General features: G+C 39.0%; 1 protein-coding gene across 4 annotated transcripts in view; it reads right to left on the bottom strand.

Annotated features, from left to right (window-relative positions):
• The window catches only part of ANO6 (anoctamin 6), a 79,423-nt gene that overhangs the window by 27,396 nt on the left and 30,645 nt on the right, over positions 1 to 21,382 (bottom strand). For 2 of the 4 annotated variants that reach the window (XM_068190052.1, XM_068190053.1), the window contains exons 2-4: positions 16,721 to 16,797; positions 8,133 to 8,261; positions 287 to 352 (exon numbers count right to left, since the gene is read on the bottom strand). In XM_068190052.1, coding sequence (XP_068046153.1) covers positions 287 to 352; positions 8,133 to 8,168 — 102 coding nt within the window. In that variant the 5' untranslated portion in view covers positions 8,169 to 8,261; positions 16,721 to 16,797. The remainder of the gene's footprint in view (positions 1 to 286; positions 353 to 8,132; positions 8,262 to 16,720; positions 16,798 to 21,382) is intronic. The other 2 variants (XM_068190050.1, XM_068190051.1) reach the window with 2 other exon arrangements.

Genomic DNA, 21,382 nt, shown 5'->3' with positions numbered 1-21,382 from the left:
CGTAATTTTTATCTTCCAAGCTCTGAGCAAACATGAGCTACGTAATCTCCCAGTTTCATGATGTAATCTTCCAGCTTCCCATCTTTTATTTTGCAGAGGAAGGAGCAGACATAAATTAAAAAAGATTATGCATCCGATCACAAAGACACTGCTAACAGAAGAAAGGTAGGCCTTTTTTTCTTGAGGGGAGAGAAATCTTGCAGTGAATTTATATATCCAGTTTCCTTAATCCCAGAGGGGCAGCTCTGCTCTCAGAACAGCCATTCACACAGAGAATAGCACTCACCGACCTCGTCGCTTCTAGTTGCAAGCCATTGTTTATCAGGTTTGATTCATATACTTGCCTCTTCCTCTGTTAAAAGATATTGAACACTGTAAAACATCTGTTCCAAATTTCACAAATATGTATGCATAGAAAAATGGAATTGCCTCCCAAAACCATCATTATGTTATCCCACTTGATAGCTACTGTGGTGATGCGTACAGTCCTACCTACAAATTAATCTGGATCAGTTTTTTTGTCTGATATGCAATATTGCCCTCAAATGCTATTGTGGTGAATTTATCCTCTCAGTTTCTGGTACATTAAAAAGGGGAAGTGTGACTCAAATTTTGAAAATTTTTAAATCTACTCCTGAAATTTTGATCTCTTTCACCTTTAGTCACTAAGTGAACTACATTAATCTTCCTTCAGAAAGTCTTCATCTCAAATGCTTTCCACCCCACTTTCCTTCCAGAAACCTGTAACTTCATGCTTTCACAGCAATACGAGTTCACACAGTGATTCAAACTGTAGTATCCCAATATATTTCAGTCCATGGACTACATCCCCAAAGGAAGAAGCTGAGAGCTGTAGCACTTGTAGCGCCAGTGGTGCTATTCCAGGAGCATTTAAAGTCCCCAGAAGGACACAACAAGTTTTTCCTCAGTAAAAATCAAATTTTTACTGGATCATTTTAATTTCATTTCATAGTTACCAGCACTTGGCAGATAGTGAGTTACAAAAAACCCAAAATGTCTTTCTAATCTTGAATCTGCTTCTCCATAAAAATGACCTCCTCCCAAGAAACACGGAAACATCCCCTTTCCCCTCAAATGCAACACGTACAACTCCATAAGGGATTTACAAGAAATTTTGAAACTTCATGTGAAGCAACCAAATTTGAAAGCTATCTGCACCAACTGGGTAGTTTCTCAATGATTTGTTTGTTTATATGAGTCAAGGGTAGCCAGCTCTCCCTGAACTACAGACTGCATGTCAAAATACCAGCCTGGGAAATGGGGGGCACCTGTAGGCAGCTGGGGCTGGGGCTCTTAAGTGAGCAGTTTGCTGCAAGATGAACTTAATGCACTGGGGACTGAGACCTTTATTCCTGTACCAGGTTAGGCTAGGGCTGCAGTGAGGTTCTCAGGGGACTTGGGGATACTAGTTTCTTACTCCCAGATTCCTTTCATGCTACTGGCCAATTTCTTTGCTGATTAATAAGTGCTTAAAGGAATTGGCATCTCCCGCTACAGGAACCTAAAGAAGAAGGACCCAGTGCTTTTGGTCATGTTGTTTTCTATAGCAATTCTAGCTGCCTTAAGACCTGTTCAGGGATCCAGACCTGTTGCTACTGTGAACAACCAGAGTCAATTAATGACCCTCTAGATAAAGTTTTGGGACATTGATAGGTATGTAGAAAAGTGGTCCTTGGGGCTAGACTCAAGGCTCACCCACTCTAGGGGAAAAAAGATGCTTCAGCAAATGGGTAAAAATCTTCAGAAGTTCCACAGGAACAGGTCAGTTATATAACAAAATAAGTTTCATCCAGTTCTTGAATATTTTAGATGGTTATAAGTCCCCAAACAAGAAAATGCTATTTTTCCAAAACTCTAGAAAGTCTTGAAATTAATAATTATAGAACTGAATAACAATATGAACAGCCTACCCCATTTATAGTTTGTTAGTTCTCAGCTGCAGCAGCTGCATGTGGAAATGATCTCAATGGACTAACCTCATATTTTGTGAAAGAGTATTTTTCTTATCTGTTTTGGGTTTTCTGTCTTTTTTTTTTTCAATGAATATCACCTTCTACTCAAGCTAGGTACAAGAAGAGCCAAATATTTCAATCTGGCTTTTTTTTCCTCTCATCAATAGTTATCACTTTTCTCTTTCTTCCTTGCTTTTTTCAGGAAAAAACCACAAACCCAGACGTTGATAGCACTCTCCATGTCTCAGTAATTCACTTGGCTATTGGTGACAGTATAATGCTGTTTATATTTTTATCTTGTATATATGTGTGTGTGTAATACAGACATTTATGATGTGTACGTCTAATTATCTTTGTTGTACTGACAGCTCTAACTTAAAATCACAAATGTGAATGAATGTTTTTCTTGCAGTAATATATTCTCTTGCATTTTCAAGATATTCACTATTACATAGATAATAGTGTTCTCCAGTCTCCTTAAAGTTAAAGGTTTTCAGCCACCTTGGCTTCTAAGTAAACTATATAATGATTTCCTCTGCAATTTTTGTTTTATCAAAACTCAACTCTCTTACCAGTTCATTAATATATGTAATACACAACACACAGGAGTTTGTCACTCTAGTAGCAACTCTTCTGCCATTTCATCCCACCTCTTTGCTTCTTCCATATGCATGTGGTTGTTTCTAAAGTGAATACTACTCAGTCATGCAAGTATTTGAACCCAAGTTCTGCTTTGTTCTATCAAATAAAACAGGCAGGGGGCTAAATGTCTGTTTCATTTTCTTTCTAAATAGCATAAAAACAAATGCAGAAAAATTCTCATTTGTAGAAATCTAATGCTATTTTTTAAAAACTTTTAATCAGATTCCTTTAATAATTGATTATGGCAAGGAGTTCCCAAAATTAATTTTGCTCTCAAAATCTTAGATGAATGTTGACAATATTAAGGTTTCTAATAATGCATAAATTCAAATTGTGAGAAACAAAGCCTCTGGGAGGCTTTGCTAATTAGGGGCTTTGCTATTTTATATAAATGATTGAATTATGCATATAATGATCTATGGAGGAGCTAGACTTTTCCCAGAGGAGTCTGTAGTGGTTTTGCATTGACTGGGGAATACAGTATATAGATATAACAGTTTATTAGGCTGGAAAGTGGAGACCATCCAAAGTTTATTTTAGTATCTGGCATTTTGCTCAGCTACCTGCAAGGCTAATGTGCAATAATAATGTAATCATGGTAATGCTGCTGATCTAAATCTGACATAGGTTTTGATGATTGAATGGCTAGTCAATAGACTCAGACATCTAGGATGAATAATCATACACAGTCTTAAGAAAATGAAAGCAGAATGTAAGTAAATGCCAAGTATTACAGACATGTGGAAGGATCAGCTCTTGTGAGCTGCTTTTTCACCACGGTGCTTTCAATTTCTGGTGATTGTCTTGCCAAGTTGAGGAGATTAACAAGATTGCGGGTCTGGAAATTGGTGGCAGACCAGTAGCACTTTTCCCCCTGTGTGCTGTAAATGGTAGGGAAGACTTGCTTTGATTACAGTGACAGAAGGACACCAACTCATATCTTTGCTAAGTTTCTTTTGTGCAAAGAGAAAAGTTCCCTACCACAATATCCATGTGGGTTCAGGGGAAAAATCCTAAAAAAAAAAAGAGCTGGAATAGCCTCCTCTGCCTTACCTGACAGGCAGATAAATCACAGTCAAGAAGAGAAAGTACATGAGGCCCAAAGCCTCCCCTATGGAAAACAGCTGAAGGGAGTGAAGAGGATCATTGTATCAATATTAGCTGCCTCACGGTTTCTTTGATGGTGTTTGGAAGCTTTCCTCAAAGTCCCCGCTCTCAGCATCAGAAAACTAATTGATTGAGAAGCTCTGCTTGGTAAGCTTCTTTCCCTTATGTTTGAAGACAATCATAAAAATGTGAAGCAGGACATACTATAGAGAATAAGCCCCCAAAAATGCAAACCCAAAGACTCTAAATACATATTTTCTGATATACCCTTTGATTTTAAGCCAGCTTCATGGTTTTTTGCAACCTGATCCACGACCACACAGAACTGGGTAATACTGCAGTCTAGCCCTGGCCTCAACAACAGCTTCCTGTCACCCTGTTTGAAAAGACCCATTTCTGTCTTACAAATGTATGTAGTAACTGCAGAGTAACTCCCTCCTTCTATCTGTCTTCATATTCTTCTGTCATCCTTCCAAAGTAGTAAAATTTGGGTTTGTGGTTGCCTCAAGAACAGAGGTTTTATTTCAGTGAGTTTCTGCTTCAAAACCAAACCATTCAGCTGAAATGAAGGCAGGTGTGGCTGCCCTCCTCCCAGTGCTGAAGGTCCCTTCCATACTTATCAGACTTCCTGAGTAGGTTGGCTGAGCACACCACAGGCACTCAGAACCTGTCATTCTCTCCTGCCTCAAATCACTGCATAAAATGGCACAGAGATACCCTTTTACCTGTAAACCCAGTGCTGTTCTCTCACTGCAGGTATAACACATGCTAAGCAGTGGGATAAGTATAATTCTTGTTTGAAATGTTACCCAAGCTTATTTTTGGTCATGGTTTTTCTTTTTATGGTTGTATTGTTGTTGGTTATCTGAACTAGACAAGTATAGAGGCAGGAACTGTTCATCGTTTGCTTATGAAAACAAAGTTCTCCAGCTCTGCTGAAGTTCTCAGTAACACTGTACTTAAAAAACCCCAACGAGATGTGTGTAATATTCCCCATGAGTGATAGTTTCATTCAATTAAAAAAAAAAAATCCATCTATTTCTGAGAAGCACAAATTCCTTCATGGCTGGAAATGAAGGTTTTGCCCATATTCCAATTTAAATTACTGGCAGTCTTTCTGTTTATTTCTGTTGGGGGGAAATAGATGGACTAAAATGACATTCTGCATTGATTTATCTTGAATTTACCTTTCTGGCCCTGATCCTTTGACTTTCAACAGTGAGTTCCTTGAGGACCTCAACAGATGAAACTGGTATTTGGGAGCATTCCTAAAGAGACTGGCGATATTTAAATTCTATTCTGATGGTAAGCTATCCTGACAAATAGGGTACATAAATTGTAGATTTAAAAGATATGCTTTGAGCAAGAATTTCAATTGCTTGCAAGGTACAGTTTCTGGAATCTTCTCCTGGCAGTCTCATTTTTGCTAGTGCTTACAAAATTAATTGTATACCAATTTTAAAAAGTTTGGAGTTTGAACTGAGCTGCATATTTGAAACTTACCTACTAGCTTTTGGATCTATAAATTATGTTTGATACTTCCCTGAGGTTGTCATTTCATTAGTTTGCCTACTCTAAACCAGATTTCAGAAACATGTGAAAATAAGAGAAGCCCTGTGGATCTCCAAGAGTTTCAGAATCCCATTTTTTTTCCTTCTATCACATTACACCCATGTTTTATTTCCTGCTGTCCTCTGAGCTATTTTCCCTAAATATTGCTTACTACTATAAGCTAATGCTGGACCATTCCATTACATTTATCCAATTATTCAGGAAAAGAACAGAAAGCCATTCAAATCCAATACAGTGATACTCCCAGGATCTGAGTCTTCTCTTGCTGCAGAAGAACATGTGGATTTATGCCCTGTTTCTCTGAATCCGGTAAATTGGATACCTAGATTGTGGCACGATTTTAAAATCCTTCTGTCTAAACTCAGTAAGAATCTGGGGACTCCTCCACATTCATAATTTATCATTAAAAATACAGCACACAAAACTGCAGCACACAAAACATTTCACTTCAGGAAGCTGCAGATGTCCACTAATAAGTTGAATTCTGAAGTGACTTCCATATCATGCAATTGAGTGGGGTGCTGTGTGTGCCAGACAGATTTTTTCCCAGTGACAAATCTCTAGATTTCACAGACTGGTAACATTGCACATAACCAGTGGAAAACTTGCTCCTGACTCCAGTGACTTGAGGATGTCACCCTACGAGAACAGACTTCACTGAATCTTCTATACTTCAATAAGCTGGAGTTTCCAAATTCTGTGCACAATAAAGCTCTGGATAATAGCTCTATAAAACTGTCAGGGAAGTCAAAGGATGAGTAGCATGTGGAAGGAACTTATCCATGCTTAAAGCACCCTGAATTACACAAGACACTACTTATAAAATTTGGCATTTTCAGTTCATCATTGATTAGACAGTGATGTATGCAGTATTTAAAACTGATTGTACATGGCAATGCTCCTTATTTTGGTTGCATTTCATCACAAGGGTGGAAGTAATTTGTCTCAGAAAAAATTGCAGCCAAATAAACAACAATGTCAGTAAAGACAAGCTATCAAGTAGGTTTTATGCCAACATTGATGAAATATGAGCATATCTTGGGCATCTTAATTTCAATCTCAGATATAAGGTATACATGTACAGTCCCTCTGTTTCTTCAGCTTCTACTTATGCATGGAAATACTGGTTTTGGCTTCATTCTGACACATCCCAGTCACCCTAGGCTCGTGTGTCACTCTCCTGGCTGTACTTCTGTCCATACAGGTTTTGTTGGCCACTTTGCTGTCAGGCTGCACAGCTGGCTCTTGTTCAGCTTGCTCTCCACAAAAACCACCGGGGCCTCTTCCACAGAACTGTTCCCCAGCCGCTCAGTCTTCCCTTTATCTGGTCACTTGTCTGATATGGTCTTGTCCTCACATGTGTTGCGTGTAGGTAGATTGCTTCCTCTTCCTCAGCACACCACAGAGTCAACGTGGCTGCAGGTCTTTGTGGAACTAAGACCTTGGAAAGTAAAGTTTTTATGCCAGCACCTACCCACAATCTCCTGGTCTAATTATTAATGGTTTCATTCTGGCTAATGTCTTAACATTAATGCTGCACTGAAAATACTACTCCACTGCTCACATTTAATTTCCATCACGGCTTAGAAAAGATGCTCATTATATTTTTAATATATTTGGGCAATGGCCAAGTATTACAAACATAAATGTAAAATGCTAATTGATAAAAACAATTATTTCCAAAGGGGCAGCTTTTTTGTCTAATTACCTCTTTCAATTAATTTATATTGCTGATCCTATGATCATGTGTAATACAACATCCACCCACGGCAGGACTCCCTCAAACCCTACTAACGACATTCCTTATGGCTGTCCTGTTAATGCCAACAACAACACTGTGTAATGAGTACCAACCAACTTAGCTATGGGCCTTTTTACTCCTACTCTTCTATTTCCTAACTGCTAATTATTATTTGTATATGAGCTGCTTTAAGTGATATCTTTGTCCCTGCCTGTCTCTATCAGAGACTGCTGATGGAACATGGATTATTACTAAATCAGAGGAGGATGTGGGTGGGTGGGGGAGTGCAGATGCCAAGGGAACAATCTCAGGCATGCTTATTTCTCAGACAGTTCAGTGGCATGGCTGAGTTTGTTTTTGTGACCCTGTGTGCCATAATGAACATAGTCCTCTGATGGAACTGATCAAAGAATAATGGTGAAATGATTAAAGAATAATAGGTAATCTATTATTGTGCTAAGGAGCTATGGAGCTGTGGATGCTAAGGAGCATCAAGAAATCACTGGCTTGAGTCAGAAACTTTGCAAGGTCTCTTGCAAAGGTAAAGCTGCTGAAGTGCCAAGGGAAAGAATTGTACAGGGAGAAATTCTGGTGGCAGATGTACAGTTATTTTCCTTAAACAACTTAGCTGCATTATCAGAAGTCAGAAGAATGTCAGCAGCTCTGTTACTGTGAACTGGAGCAACTGGTCAGCCAGTTCCTTTGGGTTCCTATGAATACTCTGATTTTATTATCAGAGTCCATTAGGGGCCTAATTGAATCACTGTAGGTACAGAAAATTTTCCCAGTGTGAAGATCTTGGTGTCAAACTCTAACCTGACACCGTCAATTTCCTTCTCACATCTTCTGAAGGGTGGCCTCCCAGGAGGATGCTCTGAGGTCACCAAGCACACACTGACAGACACATTGTGCAGTGCTCTGCCCATCTACACAGCAATCTAGCAGCTCAAGCCCTGTTCTCTGCTTAGTTTGATGGGCTTCAGTCTCCCATCTCCCAAGAGTACTCTGAGGATAAGTCAAAGCAATTGCTGTTCTGGGTGAGGGCACTGTCCTTTCTACCCACAGCTCTAACACCAAATATATGAAAAATAACTTACCTTTTGCTTTTTACGATCACTCCTCTTATGAGTCATTTTTTTACTTTCATCTTCATACACCAAAACAAAGTCAATTCTTCGCTGCCCATCTTTGAAGAACAAGGAGTCAGGCTTATCATCAAAATCCACCTGAAATGCAGGTGCATAGGTTAATATGAAGATTTTACTTGCTAGTTACTTACTTGCTTCCCTTTACATAGTATTTCAGGGAACATAGAAATTCAACATAAATCAGCCTTGTGTAAGAGGAAGCCCAAAATGACAAAGTTGCACAGAGTAAAGTGAAGAGAAAGAAATTATACAGAGGAATTTGTCAGGTCTCTGCATGACATCAAATCAACAGAACCTTGATCTAACTTTCTTATTTAAAAATGGTACATTAGCTTTTCATAATGAGAGCTCTGGGATGCAGCATCAGTACCAAATAATGCATCTGTCTAGTAATTTCTACACCATCATGGACATATCATTAGATAGTTTGTCTACAAGATTGTTGTTGCCTGATGGGAGTCTCAGAATTAGTGCATTCCCATCTGTTCCCTTACCTGAACAAATGTAAGCATCTCTGCAATTACTAAAAAAAACCCAACAAAAAAAAAAAGCAGTAGCTTCATGCATGCTTATACTTAAACCACTGCTGCCTAGAGAACAAAGAACATGGTCAGAGCAGAGATGAGATCTCCAAATAGACACATAGTATGTGGATTTATTTCTCATTTTATCTGCAACAACTTAGCAAGCAAAACCACATTGTTGCGTGCCACACATCCATCGTGTTATAACAGATGCCAAAATCAAAAGTTTTAATATATCCATAAGCCATTATCTAGTCCCTGGAGGAAAGCAGGATAGATTGTCATATCCACTAATAACATCTTAATGTGTTATTTCATGCGTGAAACGATACAGATACTTTGGTGACAGGGAAGCCTGAATGCTTGAATAATGATTTTGTAGTTTCTTAGAGTACTCTGGGGGTAATATCACACGTTACCAACCCCCTCCCTTCAGATAATATACAGCTGTAATGTTGTCTGAATCACGCTATGTAATGTGCACCAACCTTTCAGGTACTTGGCCAAACCTGTCCATGCTGTTAATGGAGGCGGTGCCACTGAAGTTGATACCAAAAGCCTGAAGTGGGACTCAGCATGGCATTAGAGACAGGAACATCTCCAAAGCTGGCAAGGCTCCCACACAGAACTGCAGAGGAGCCTTGGCCTCCAGCTGACTGGGCATGGAGGGTAGGCCAAGCTAGGATCAGGCCAGGAAAAATGACACAGAATAATCTCTTGCATTTGCTGTGGATGTGGCAATGATCCCCAGATGTCCCATCCCTGGAATTTCCCTGTCAGTTCAGACCAAATATCGTGAGACATGCCAGGTCAGGTTTTGGAGCTCTAGGATGTCTGGTCCACAGAAAGGCCATGGTAATGTGGTTATGGTGTCAGAAACCCCAGCAGTGCAGCCTGAAAAGGTTGTTCTTCAACTGTGAAGAACCAAGAAGAATGTCAGTCTTCAGTCAGGGACACTCAAGTTCCAGGGAGTGTATAGTGTTTTAGGAACCACGTGTCAGTTTTTCCAAAACAAATTTTTTCATGTTTTTTTTGCAAAACCTCTCCCTTTGATTATTTTGTGACTGTTTTTTTGTAGATTATTTTGTAACTGTTTATTGGCTGAACCAAAACAGGCGACCAAGATATGTCTCCGTGTAATTATGACAAAATTTCCATATTTTAAATTAACTCAGGGGAGTTTAAACTCACAATTTTTTTATGTTGCATGTGCAAAGACTAGGGCCTGCTGCAAAGAGGTCCTGTTGACTTAGTTGCTTCAAAATCTGAGCAGATTCTTGAATAGAACAGTTTTCTTTGAATGCCACCTGTGTGTCGGGATTTGTGACAAATCTGACAGCAAGCAGCTGCTGACACACATGCACATATGGCCAGTATACACACATTCTGCATGTTAGTTTCACAGCCTGGGACAGGATTTAGAGACTACCTAGGCAGTCACCAAATCAACATACAATTAAATACTGTGAATAAAGTTTTAGGAAAAAAAAGGCATTCAATTTCCAGATGACGCCACCAGACCGCAATGACACTGAGTATCTCTATCAGCCAAAGCAAGTCACAGGTGTAAATTTCTAAATTCTTGAGAGAGGAAGTTGGCATAATCCTATCAAGAAATCAGAATTGGCCATGACAAGCTTTCCTCCTGCTGAGGACCAGTCACAGGTGTAAAACACAGCCTTGCTGCTGTAATTTCCAATCTCATTTAAAACATGACCATGATGATTTCATGTTGACAAGATTTGCTACTGGGAGGAAAGCACCAACAACAGCCAACAGCCGCTGTTGGGACGCAGCCTGGGAGGTGCCTGAGTAGCAGGCACAGAGCCCAGCCCGGGAGCTGCTGCTCTCCCCTGGGACCCCAGAAGGCTGTGTCACATCATGGGCTATAGTGTCTCTGGGTTGCAGCGTGGAAACACAGGGCCCAGATCCTGTGGTAATGAATAACAGGGGGAAGGGTTGCCATTGCATAAAGTGAGTGCATAAAGTAAGTGGGCTTTTTCCTCTTTGGAATCCTAGAAACATCATTATAGTAACTTCTGTTTAAAGACACACAGCTTAGTTGTGGAAGTTAAGCACTTGAAAGCATAAAAGTAGTAATCACTTTTACTTTTTTTTCACTACGGCTTTAGCACATTTTCTGATATGACCTGTCCTCAGGACAGAGAAGAAAGACATGGAAAAGAGCAAACATCAAATCAAGTTTTGATAGAAGAAGATTTGATTTGAATTTGTGTTTGCATAATTTCACTGAGTAGTTTTCCTTTAAATGTAGTCTTTTCTAAGCTTAAAAAAACAGTGATTATCAATAATACTTTATTATATTAAAAACTATATATATACAATAGTTATAAAAAACCAATTTAAAAAATAAAACCGCCTGTTAAACCAGCATTCTGACTGATAAATTTACTTACATAAGTGTTGTCAGTCACATGTGTGTATAACTGTTATTGTATACATACACCTTCTCCTCTCTCTTTCACACACTATGCACATATAAATTGAATATAGCTGAAAGATTAATAAATATCAGGCTGCATGAATCCAGATACACAGAAGTTTATACTTATGGAGCAACTTTTTATATGTAATCTCCACTACTTTTAATCACAAGGGCATTGTTCATTTGACCTTTCCACAGACACTTTATATATCAATAAAATAATAAAGAATTGACTCATGACGCCTGAATACTTAAGAGATCAAGATTTAGACCCACACAAATAGATTTTTATGTAGCTCATAATAAATTAAATATTACTCAATCAAAATTAAGAAGTAAAATGTAAAAGAGAAGGTAATAGCCAAGTTTCCAAACAGCCACATTAACTTACATGTGTAGTGTATTTTTTAATCCCTACTGGATAGCTGGTAATGAAAAATCATATATTATTCAACATAAGTACCCAGGGAAAAACAGGACTGGAAACCAAAATGATGTAGTGTACTTTGAAGTTAGCATTTCCTTTGAGAAAATGTTTGTTTTGTTTTTTTTTTTTAATATGTAATATTATTTGACAGTTTTACAAATGTTACTATCATACCAATGCACGCAAGCTTGCATGCATAGACAAATTAATGGGGCTGAAATTTCAATACATACTTTTTTAAAGTATCAGTAGCAAATTATAGCAAATTATAATGAACAGGCCCATTGGCACCTCTTCTAAAACACAGGACTATTTACTGCACTATTTAATTTTTTAGCTTTGGCATAAACACGTTTTTAAGTACTGATGGAGGCAATCAGTTGTGCACTCTAATGTTTTAATAATACTCTAATGGACAGCAGGTTAATACTGATTAACACCACTAATGAAAAATATATATATCTATATAGCTGTGAAATAGTAATTATACTTAGCACACAATCTGCAGCCTTTAATAACTGTCCAAGTGCTGTACAACCAACTGCTTGCCTACCAGGGCACTATCAGTTGCTTTTTTAATAAAAGGAATTTCAAAGAGAGAAGGACGTTGTCACAAATAAAGTTTATGTAGCACTGAGGTTACACTTCTGTGGGTTGGCCTAGGGGCAGCATGGCCACGTCACTGTGGCTGTACCTCTGTGTTTCAGTTCGGAACAGGTCAGATCTGGTGAGCATCACAGGCTCTTCACTCCAGAGAACGAGAATCCGGGGAGGAGCCCGTGGCAACCAAAAGCCCAGAAATGTGTGTAATGCAGATACCACCGCCTCAGCACTAAATGCCTTTTCCACAGCCCCACTGCTCGAGCCTCACTGCCAGCAGATGCACGCCCAGGCTGTGGGTGTGGGATCCCGCTGCAGCTGGGAAGTGCTGCACTGGCGCACTCACGCTGAAGGCGCTGGTCATAAGCAGTCCTCTGCCATGCACTCCCCTTCCCTTACACTCCTTATCTTCCTACTCCCTGAGTGTGTCCCCCTGTGGCCACCTCGGCCGAGGAATAAGGGGCAAGTGGCACAAGAAGACAAGCTTGCCCCAGCACAGAAGGCTGAGGGAACTGTTTTGGCTTCAAATGCCCACAGCATGGAAGTTCTCTTCAGCCCCTTGACCCAGAGTTTGTCAGGAGGAGACTTCTGCGTGCCCTCCACACGTATAACCAGGTATAAGCAGGCTCACTGGTGTCTGAGGGGAGCTGCTGTGTCTCACTCTGAGAGCTGCTCCTGTAGCCATGGCTACCCGTGATACCTGCAGTAGATTAAAGGAGAACATGCTGGCGAAAGCTCCTGTCAGCAGCAGCCGCGTTCCAGGGAGGAAAAATGGTTGCACTTCCAAGAAACCTGCCTCACTTTTCCAGGCTTCTCTAGGCACGATATAGCTAAATATTCAGTGGGCATAATGGTGGGATGGGCAGCACAGAGACAAGCATGAAGAAAAATACGTGCACAGGAACTGCAGCTATTTATTGTTTACTATACCCTGAACAAGCACAGTATTGTAAGCTGGATTTTTTAAATAACAAGAGATTCCGCAGGAATGATTTATCTAACTAGAAAGATGAAAGAAGTGCTTTATTTTGCCTGCAAGGGCCTTTGGTGTGACTGTCAATAGTGCCAAATGAAATCATTACTGGAGGGATAAACTACTTGTCTGCAAACCTCACATAATTTTCAGATATGCTTCAAAATAGCATCCTGCAGCAGGCCAGTGAATAAATCAGTACTGGAAAAGAAGAGGGCAGAGCCTATGCAATATTGCCTCTGCTGATAGGCACCTGCAAAAATCCTCCCACTGGGGCACAGAGACAGGCACATGGGGGATCTGCAGGTTGCACTTCAGCTGTGGGTTTTATGAAGGGGAAAATTTCAGAGTGCCTAATTAGGAGCACAGTCATTCCTCTCTGTCTGCTTCATGAAACCTTAAAACAAGTAAATAAAAAGAAAACAAACTATATTACCAGGGTATCAGGAAACATCATTATTTATAAAGGACTTTGAGATCATATGAAGAAAATGTTACAGAAATACAAAGTTCTTCTTACTATCACAGCCATATGAAAAGATTTTTTATTGCTTTAGGTTCTGAGCAACCAGTAGAAACTACTTTCTGACATTAAGACCAACACAAGAATTTATTTCTGGATTATATTGATATATATATAAAATATGTAAGATAGTACTGGAAGATGTAAGTTTATTTGCATATTGCATAATAATGCTGATCTGTCTCCAGAGGGTCATAAAACTGCTGAGACTTTAACATTTTCCTTTATTATTCATATATTTTAATAACAACAGAGGACTGTTTTCATTCTCTTTTTAGCAATAATGCAAATATTAGCAAGCACTTCATCAGAAGAAGTTTTTTTTCCACTTCCTCAACATGCAAAGAAACTTCAGCTGTGTAACAAACTGAAATAAACTGAGACTAAAGAGAAGTAGAAAAAATATGGGCTGTCACTACAGTCATGCAGTTCTGTCAGCAGAAAGCAGCTGGTAACTGGCCAGGCATTGGGATGCCTTGTCCCCTGAGCTAAGTTTGGACCAGACACCCACTTGACTTCCTGTCTGAGCGTCAGGTTGCTGCTGGCTGCAGGAGGAATTTCAGTCACTCCTGATTAGAGAGAGACCAAATGGCCTTAGGTTTAAAGAAAATGAAGAAAGTGCTCCCTGAGAAGCTGCTTTTCAGCAACTCCCATCTTTCATGGGATGCAAGAGCTGGGAAATTCACTCTTTTGAACTTCCCAGAAGCCTTCTTGCAGAAGAAATTGTATGTGAGGGGCTGCAGTAATAGAAAGTTTGAAGAAGTTAACCTTCTCTCTGCAGATATTCACTCTCAGAAAAAAAAATCTTATTGTTATGTGCCAATTCAAATTATCTACCTAGAAAGCAGATAAGCTGCAAAATGAAACATGACCTGGAAAAGCCTTGAATTAATGCTGTCAGTACAGTTTTGTCATTCTTGTACATGTTGTTTATGAAACATGATTAAATTGTAGCATCACATCACATACCATATTTCTATGCTCCTTATAGTAGCTATGGAATACTCCTTAGTATTGTCTTCATTTACTGTCTGATGAGGATTTTTATTGGGTTTTTTGTTTGTTTGTTTGTTGTTGTTTTTGTTTTGTTGCACCTCATCTAAATAGCTCAAATGCTTAAAATAAGAATTTCTTTCTGACTATGCCTTTGATATTCTCCTCACAGAATCTCAGTTTTTCACAAATGTTGTGAAACTTAATTTTAAAAGATCCCCCAGGACAGAAAGCAACAGTAGAACTCTCATTTTAATGGTCATAAGGCATCTAAACATCTATGCCAAAACCTGTTCACTGTCTCCTAAATTTGGAGCTACAGCTTTATACAGCAGGAACATGATATATTTCCAGAGAGCTCAGCAATTATCTCTCTTCAAAGAGCAATACACTCAATTCCAGGTCCACATGTCACTCTCTTGCAAATGCAAACAGGGCCATGGATGTTCTCCTTTGGCACTCAGGAAAAAGAAAATCTGGCTGCAACTTTACAAGTCTTGCACAAAAATCCTTTAGCAGGGGTTGTCCAATTATCTAGGACCAAACTCAATTTTTCTAGTGGTAAGAGCCTTTCATTCCTTCACTGCAATTTCCTGCCACATTTAAAGTTTTATGAAGTACCACAAACAACATCCTCACAGATTTTTGGTGTTTTGGAGATAATTGTCCTATTCTTCCAAATGAGTCAGGGATCTTGTGGCAAACTTAGCATATGATCCTGTAATTAGAGAAAGCACCATAAGAAGAACAGGACTGTTTCTATTAGCCAATAATTTACTTAGTTTTGGCTCCTCAGAAGAACTTGCAGAATTAAATCAAATTTCCAGAATACTTCCGGCTGCAGCGCATGATCTAAGTTTAGACAAAAGGCACAGTACTTCCCTTCTATTCATCTGTTTCAAGTCAGGCTTCCTCTTCAGTTTCTGTTTCTAGCTACAATTAGCCCTAATGCATTTAGTAGAGGTTCAGCAGATATCCATTTTATCTTTCTGTCTCCTCCAACCCACTGAAACTATCTAGATCAACAAGGAGGACTTGACATGCTTCTAAAACTGAGAAGAAACTACAATTTCTGGTAAACATGAGTAACCAAAAATAAAAATAGATTTTGACCATCAATTTTCAGTAGAAATAAAAATAAATTCTACCAAGACTGTTCAGAGGAGACTGTTCTAACCACAAGGTATACTACATTCCAGCTGTTTTGATGCTATTTCACGTCATAAAAATATGTAAAAAAATATGTAAAAAATATGTAAAAAATTGATAAAAAAAATCAATGAACCACGAGGAGACCCTAAGGAGGATTTTTATAACATCCAAGTCTAGGCGCTCAATTGGGAAATGGAAGCTCCTGGTTGCACTTCATTCTTCAAAAATGTTTAAACAGCTTCAAATGAACACCTTGCTGTGAAACACAGGGTCAGGGGAGTCGTCAAGGATGTCCACCTCCCAGAAGGAAACTCATTTCCAGTTACTTTGGATACTGGTTTCTATGAGATCTGAGGCAGGGGTTCTTGAGCTAGAGCCAGCAGCCTGCTAGCTGCAGAAAATCTTAGGTGAGCTGGAAACCTCAAACTTTGGACAAAGGGAATGGACAACTCCAGGTCCTTGTCAGTTCAGTCTTTGCAGTAAGGAATTTCTTGGTATCTCCAAGCTTTCTTAGAGCTTTCTTGGGTTTGTGTGTTTATATGTAGGGTGTGTTCAGAACTATTTATTCTTTATACACACAGAGAAATCCTATACATTTGTGAAACAGAATTACATAGAGAGAGGAGGTGTATGTGTATATATCAGTTTATGGCGAGTCTATATGGGTCACTTATAATTGAGTCCAGTGCCTGTGACAACCTGTACTTTCAGATGAGTCAATTACTTCAGGTACCTTTAGGGAAATGGGGATAACAGCAACTCAGATTTAATCACAAAGATGAACTGCATGTGATGCAAATGCAAATGAATGCTAGTCTTCTGGAACAGCTACTGGACTGCTGCATAGCTACAAGAGGAAATTTTACAGGTATTCACAGTTAAAGTAGACAGGTACCCACCCATTCAGGAGTATGAAGGTTTTGCTGGTCTGGCACAGTTCCATAAGTGGGAATAATCACCTGGTTCAGTTCCAAGACTAAAATGAAACATAAAAAATGAAAATATGTTAGCTTTTTTTGTGGTATGTTTTTTTTATGGGTTTATAGTTTTAATTTTTTTTATTAATGCTTTGTTGAGAAGCCAGTCTATTGCACTTATTTAGTGTTTCAGAAATAGAACAATTGTGTGTCACACTTCAGTTACAATCAGAAGGTGGCAAGAGAGTGAAACACCAGGATGATAAGGTAATGCTAGGAGGACATTTTGACAGTGATGCATCCCTACAGTGATGCAAACAGCATCCCTTTACTCGTATTTTACTAGTTATTTAGTGTTTCAGAAACTCCATGGACATTGCAGAAGAAGTTTGTTTTTCAATGAATAAGGGTACCAGAACTGGCTCCAGCTGCGCAAATAACCCTAGCTCATGCTGGCTGTACTTGTCAGGCAAGAACAAATAGCAGTAGCAAAGAATTCTTCACAAGGCTTGGAATGGTGTTATACAGGCTGTGATACTGTAACATTCACTCAGTAACACATAACCTAAAAACACACCTACAGCTTCGGTGGGTATTGATGACATTGATGCCTCAGCTACTCCTCACCCATTACATCAATACCTGTCAAAAAAGAACAACGTGAAAACAGAATTGGTTTCCTGAAAATACAACATAAACTAAAAATGACTGTCAAATATGCTACTGCACGAAGCCATTATGAGGCACACAGGGAATACTGGCTACCAAATCAAGCACCAGATAACACACAACTTCATCCTAATAAAGTTTCTGGAAGTAAGTTACAGAAACTCTACAACTGCTGCAAGGTATTTGCAAGGTTTTGCTTCTCCACAACTATTTTTTTTTCTTAAGGAGAAGTCAGATAACATCCTGAGGCTGAAGATAACATCAAGTAGATGAAGAGAGTAGGCTGCTTCCTGCCTATGCGCAGCAGGCAGATGGATCCCATCTGTTATTTTTAGATCCTTAAAGCTGAGACATATCTTAGATAAGTCTGTCCTGCACTGAGGAAGGGTCATGGATAACACAGGTACCTAAGTACCAGTACTTTCTGGAAAGGATAGCCTCAACCTACCAAAAGTACTAGAATACTATAAGAAGACCTCCAAACTCTAAAATAATTAGTCTATAGTACTTTTAGAATAGCTTAACATCTATTAGATACAAAGCCAGAAAGAACACAACTGGTTATGTTTTGGTTTATTTTAGTTTTTTTCTTATTTGGTTTTGGTTTTTTTGGCTTAAAACCTTCATTGCTAAATGGCCAGATTTTCAAGACCCTTTAAGAAGCTTTTCTTTTTCACTGATGATGCTCATTTATACTAGCTGAAGATAAGTCAAAACACTTAGAAAAAGAGCACAACAAGATTACAAATCAACAGAACTCTCTCATGGCCTCCAAGCAGAAAATTCTTAATTTTAAACTCTTAAAAAGGGTTTAAATACCCTTTCATAGAGTTTGGTAGGGACTTAGTTCCAGGTGGTGTTGTCAGTTTCCAGATCTTTGCTCTGGTGATAGTAAATGCTCCAGGGAGAAGACAAAAGCAAGTCAATGAATCTTTTCTGAAATATTAGAGCCATAACCCAAAGGTCTGCCTAATTGAATAATCAAGGTCTGTGAGCTCTCACAACATTAAGATCTTCAGAAACATTTCCAGAATTAAAAAAAAAAAAGAAAAAAAAGATGGAAAAGGTGGACTAGTGCAGCATTCAAATGTCCCATGGTGGGACAATAACATTCAGACTCAGAAAACACAAGCACCTCTCAGCAGCTACTGAAAAATTGCTGAACATGTGCATCATTATGGTTTAATGGATTCAGCTTAGACTAGGGTGAGAAGGAAAATACATACTCTCAATATCAGCGTAATGGACATCTCCCCGCATTTCCTTCATTCTTTATTCTCTATGTGGACACAAAGATATCCAGATACAAAGAATTTCTGAAAACCCACAGAAGAAGGAATGTTTCTGCCCACATGTAATGGGCAGAGGGAAGTAGAAATATAAGCATCTTGTTTTGAAATATAAACAGTTGCTCTCAAACTGTGTGCCATTACACAAAACATGCAGGTGTGGACACAGACATGAAGACTCTCAGCCTCTGAACTGCAGAATCAGGAGTTAAAGCTGCCTCTTTGCTAAGTAACCACACCCCCATCATCGGTCCTGTCTAGAAAACACTTCAGACAGAACTGAAGCTGGAAACATGGCATTCACAGGAAGAATTCCAATTCTCCCAAATCCTGATGGATCTATGGCTGGTCAGAAATATCTTTGTGAAATTTTGAGTACAATTTGCCTCTGCATCAGGATCTCTGCATCAGGGTCTCTGTCCAGAATACCTTCCTCCTGACACGCTGAATGTCATGGAAACTTTAGAATTGGGTCTATATTTAACATCTTAACACATTCGTACTTGAAATAATGCTCAAGACAGTCCCTGGGTCATTGTCCCTATGGAAGAACTTATGTTAAATGGCCTGCCACTCTCACCTCTCATGAGACAATAGCCAAGAACTTCTCTCAAGGTAATTACAGCTTAATGTTCATGTGAATCCAAAATCACAAAGCCTTGACACTACTTGAATGGGTACTTAGATAAGATTTGTTTTGATAGTGGTTTGCAAGGGCAGCTATGCCAATTTGTGCAGTTTTTATCTGGAAGAGACCATTCTAGTCTCTGAGAAATACCAAAACAGTACTGCAAAACTCAGCTTTGCCAGAAAAAGGTGCACCAAAGTGCTTTTTATACCCCCAAAATCACTTAATTTATTTCTCCTGCCTCCCCACCAGCATTACAGTAAAGTCAGTTTTAAGTATGGAGGAAAAAAATGCAGCATAAAAGATTGGTGCTAGACACTAAGAAAAACTTCCTAACAGCAGGAACGGTAGAAGAGAGTGCCTGGAAAGGCAGGTGAGATCATGTGAGGTCTTTAACATCAGAGATTATTTAGTACAGATTAATTAAATATCCTGGAACAATTTAGGCCATGTTGAATCAGGCATCACCTTTATGAGGGTGGCCGAGAGAAGCTTTTGAGGTCCTTCCCCAGACCCAGCTTCCTCTGAGTGTAAGTCTGGTCCTAGTGCTCTCAGTTATGTCTAAAGGTCACTGTGCTGAGATTTTATATTAAAATAATAGTTCTTCTTACTCATATCTTCTTCAGAAATGTTATCACTCCTGTTAATATTTGAGTTACAGTACATCAAGAACACATGTTTGTGTTCTATCACCCAGCCAATCAAAGCAAAGGAAGTGCGAGAGAACAAAGAAATCTACTGGCTTTATGCCAGTATACTCTGATTTTAATTGACAGATATATCAAATTCTGTCTTCAAGCGATCCAACAACATATGCTTTTGTCAGAACACTTAACCTAATTTCTTCCTACTGTAGTCATAGTTCTGGGTGTCTGCTCAGTGATACCAGTTGGTCTTTGATCTAGTCCTCTCAAAAGATGCTGTTGCAAAAATTTTAAGTATTGAAAATATGCAAACTATTTTACAAGAACATCTTGGTGCTATTTGAGCTGCCAATATGTCAGTGGCATTTCCAGCTGCCTGGAGATTGTTCTTTAATGCAGGACACTGAACTGAGCTGTCCACACCTCACACCTTCCCTTAAATATGCCTATGCAGAAGTACTAGGTAGTCCATGTAAAATGCACACTACTTCTTTATAACCTATGTGTATCCCATTCTTTTGGCCAGGCCATGGGAGATGAATCCTGCTGTTTATTCTACCAGTGATTTTTTTAGAGAATTTTATCTACAGCTTTGCTTTTTCACAGGTGAGTCAGAATTTCTGACTGGATTGAATAAAGGCCCAAAAAATTCCTTGATAGCCAACAAAAGTTTCCAGTCTTTTCATTAGTTAATTGATATTGACAGTGGATGGTTTTGTAAGTTCAGTGATTTCTCATTGTATAATTCAAATTTAAAGGCTTTAATGAACACTACTACTAGCAATCTCTACCTATTGCTACAGGTGAGAGGCTATGCCCACTGGTAGACATAGAAGCTGCTCTTCCTTTGTAAGAAATATAAAGAAGAATTAAATATAAAGAGTTAAACCTTTCCTTGGGGTCTGAATAGTGAAATAATGGAAGCTGTCCAAAACACATGCAATAGGGATGAAAGGGGTTTTTTTTCATCTGTAAATTAAAGAGGACTGAGAACAGACAAAAAAAGCAGAAGTGAAAAAAGATGCTGTCCAAAAAAATTAATGACAAGAAAGCCACAAAAATGTTTGATAAGCTGATGTTTGAAAAGACTACTGGGCTTGGCTTTGTAACAAGGACATTGTCACACATGCCTGAAGATGCCAATCTTTTTGTGACAAAGAAATTCTATGTATTTGCCATCATTGATTTCCACTCAAATGAAAATAGTCAGAGGTGAAAAAGAGCTGCAGCACTCTTTTGGCTTGTAAATAACCTGAATTAACCCAAAGTAGTAGGCACCAAATTATTCTGAGCAGTCAAGAAGATTTTACAACACTAAATTCATAGTACCTGGTATCTAACAGGCCTGTGAAGACATTGTTAAGGACAAGATCTCAGCCCCGGCACTGAACATGGTACCTTATGAGTAACCAAG

Source organism: Anomalospiza imberbis, chromosome 5 (genome assembly GCF_031753505.1).
Source record: "Anomalospiza imberbis isolate Cuckoo-Finch-1a 21T00152 chromosome 5, ASM3175350v1, whole genome shotgun sequence".
Taxonomy (NCBI): domain Eukaryota; kingdom Metazoa; phylum Chordata; class Aves; order Passeriformes; family Viduidae; genus Anomalospiza; species Anomalospiza imberbis.
This window is presented reverse-complemented; position numbering and strand designations above follow the sequence as displayed.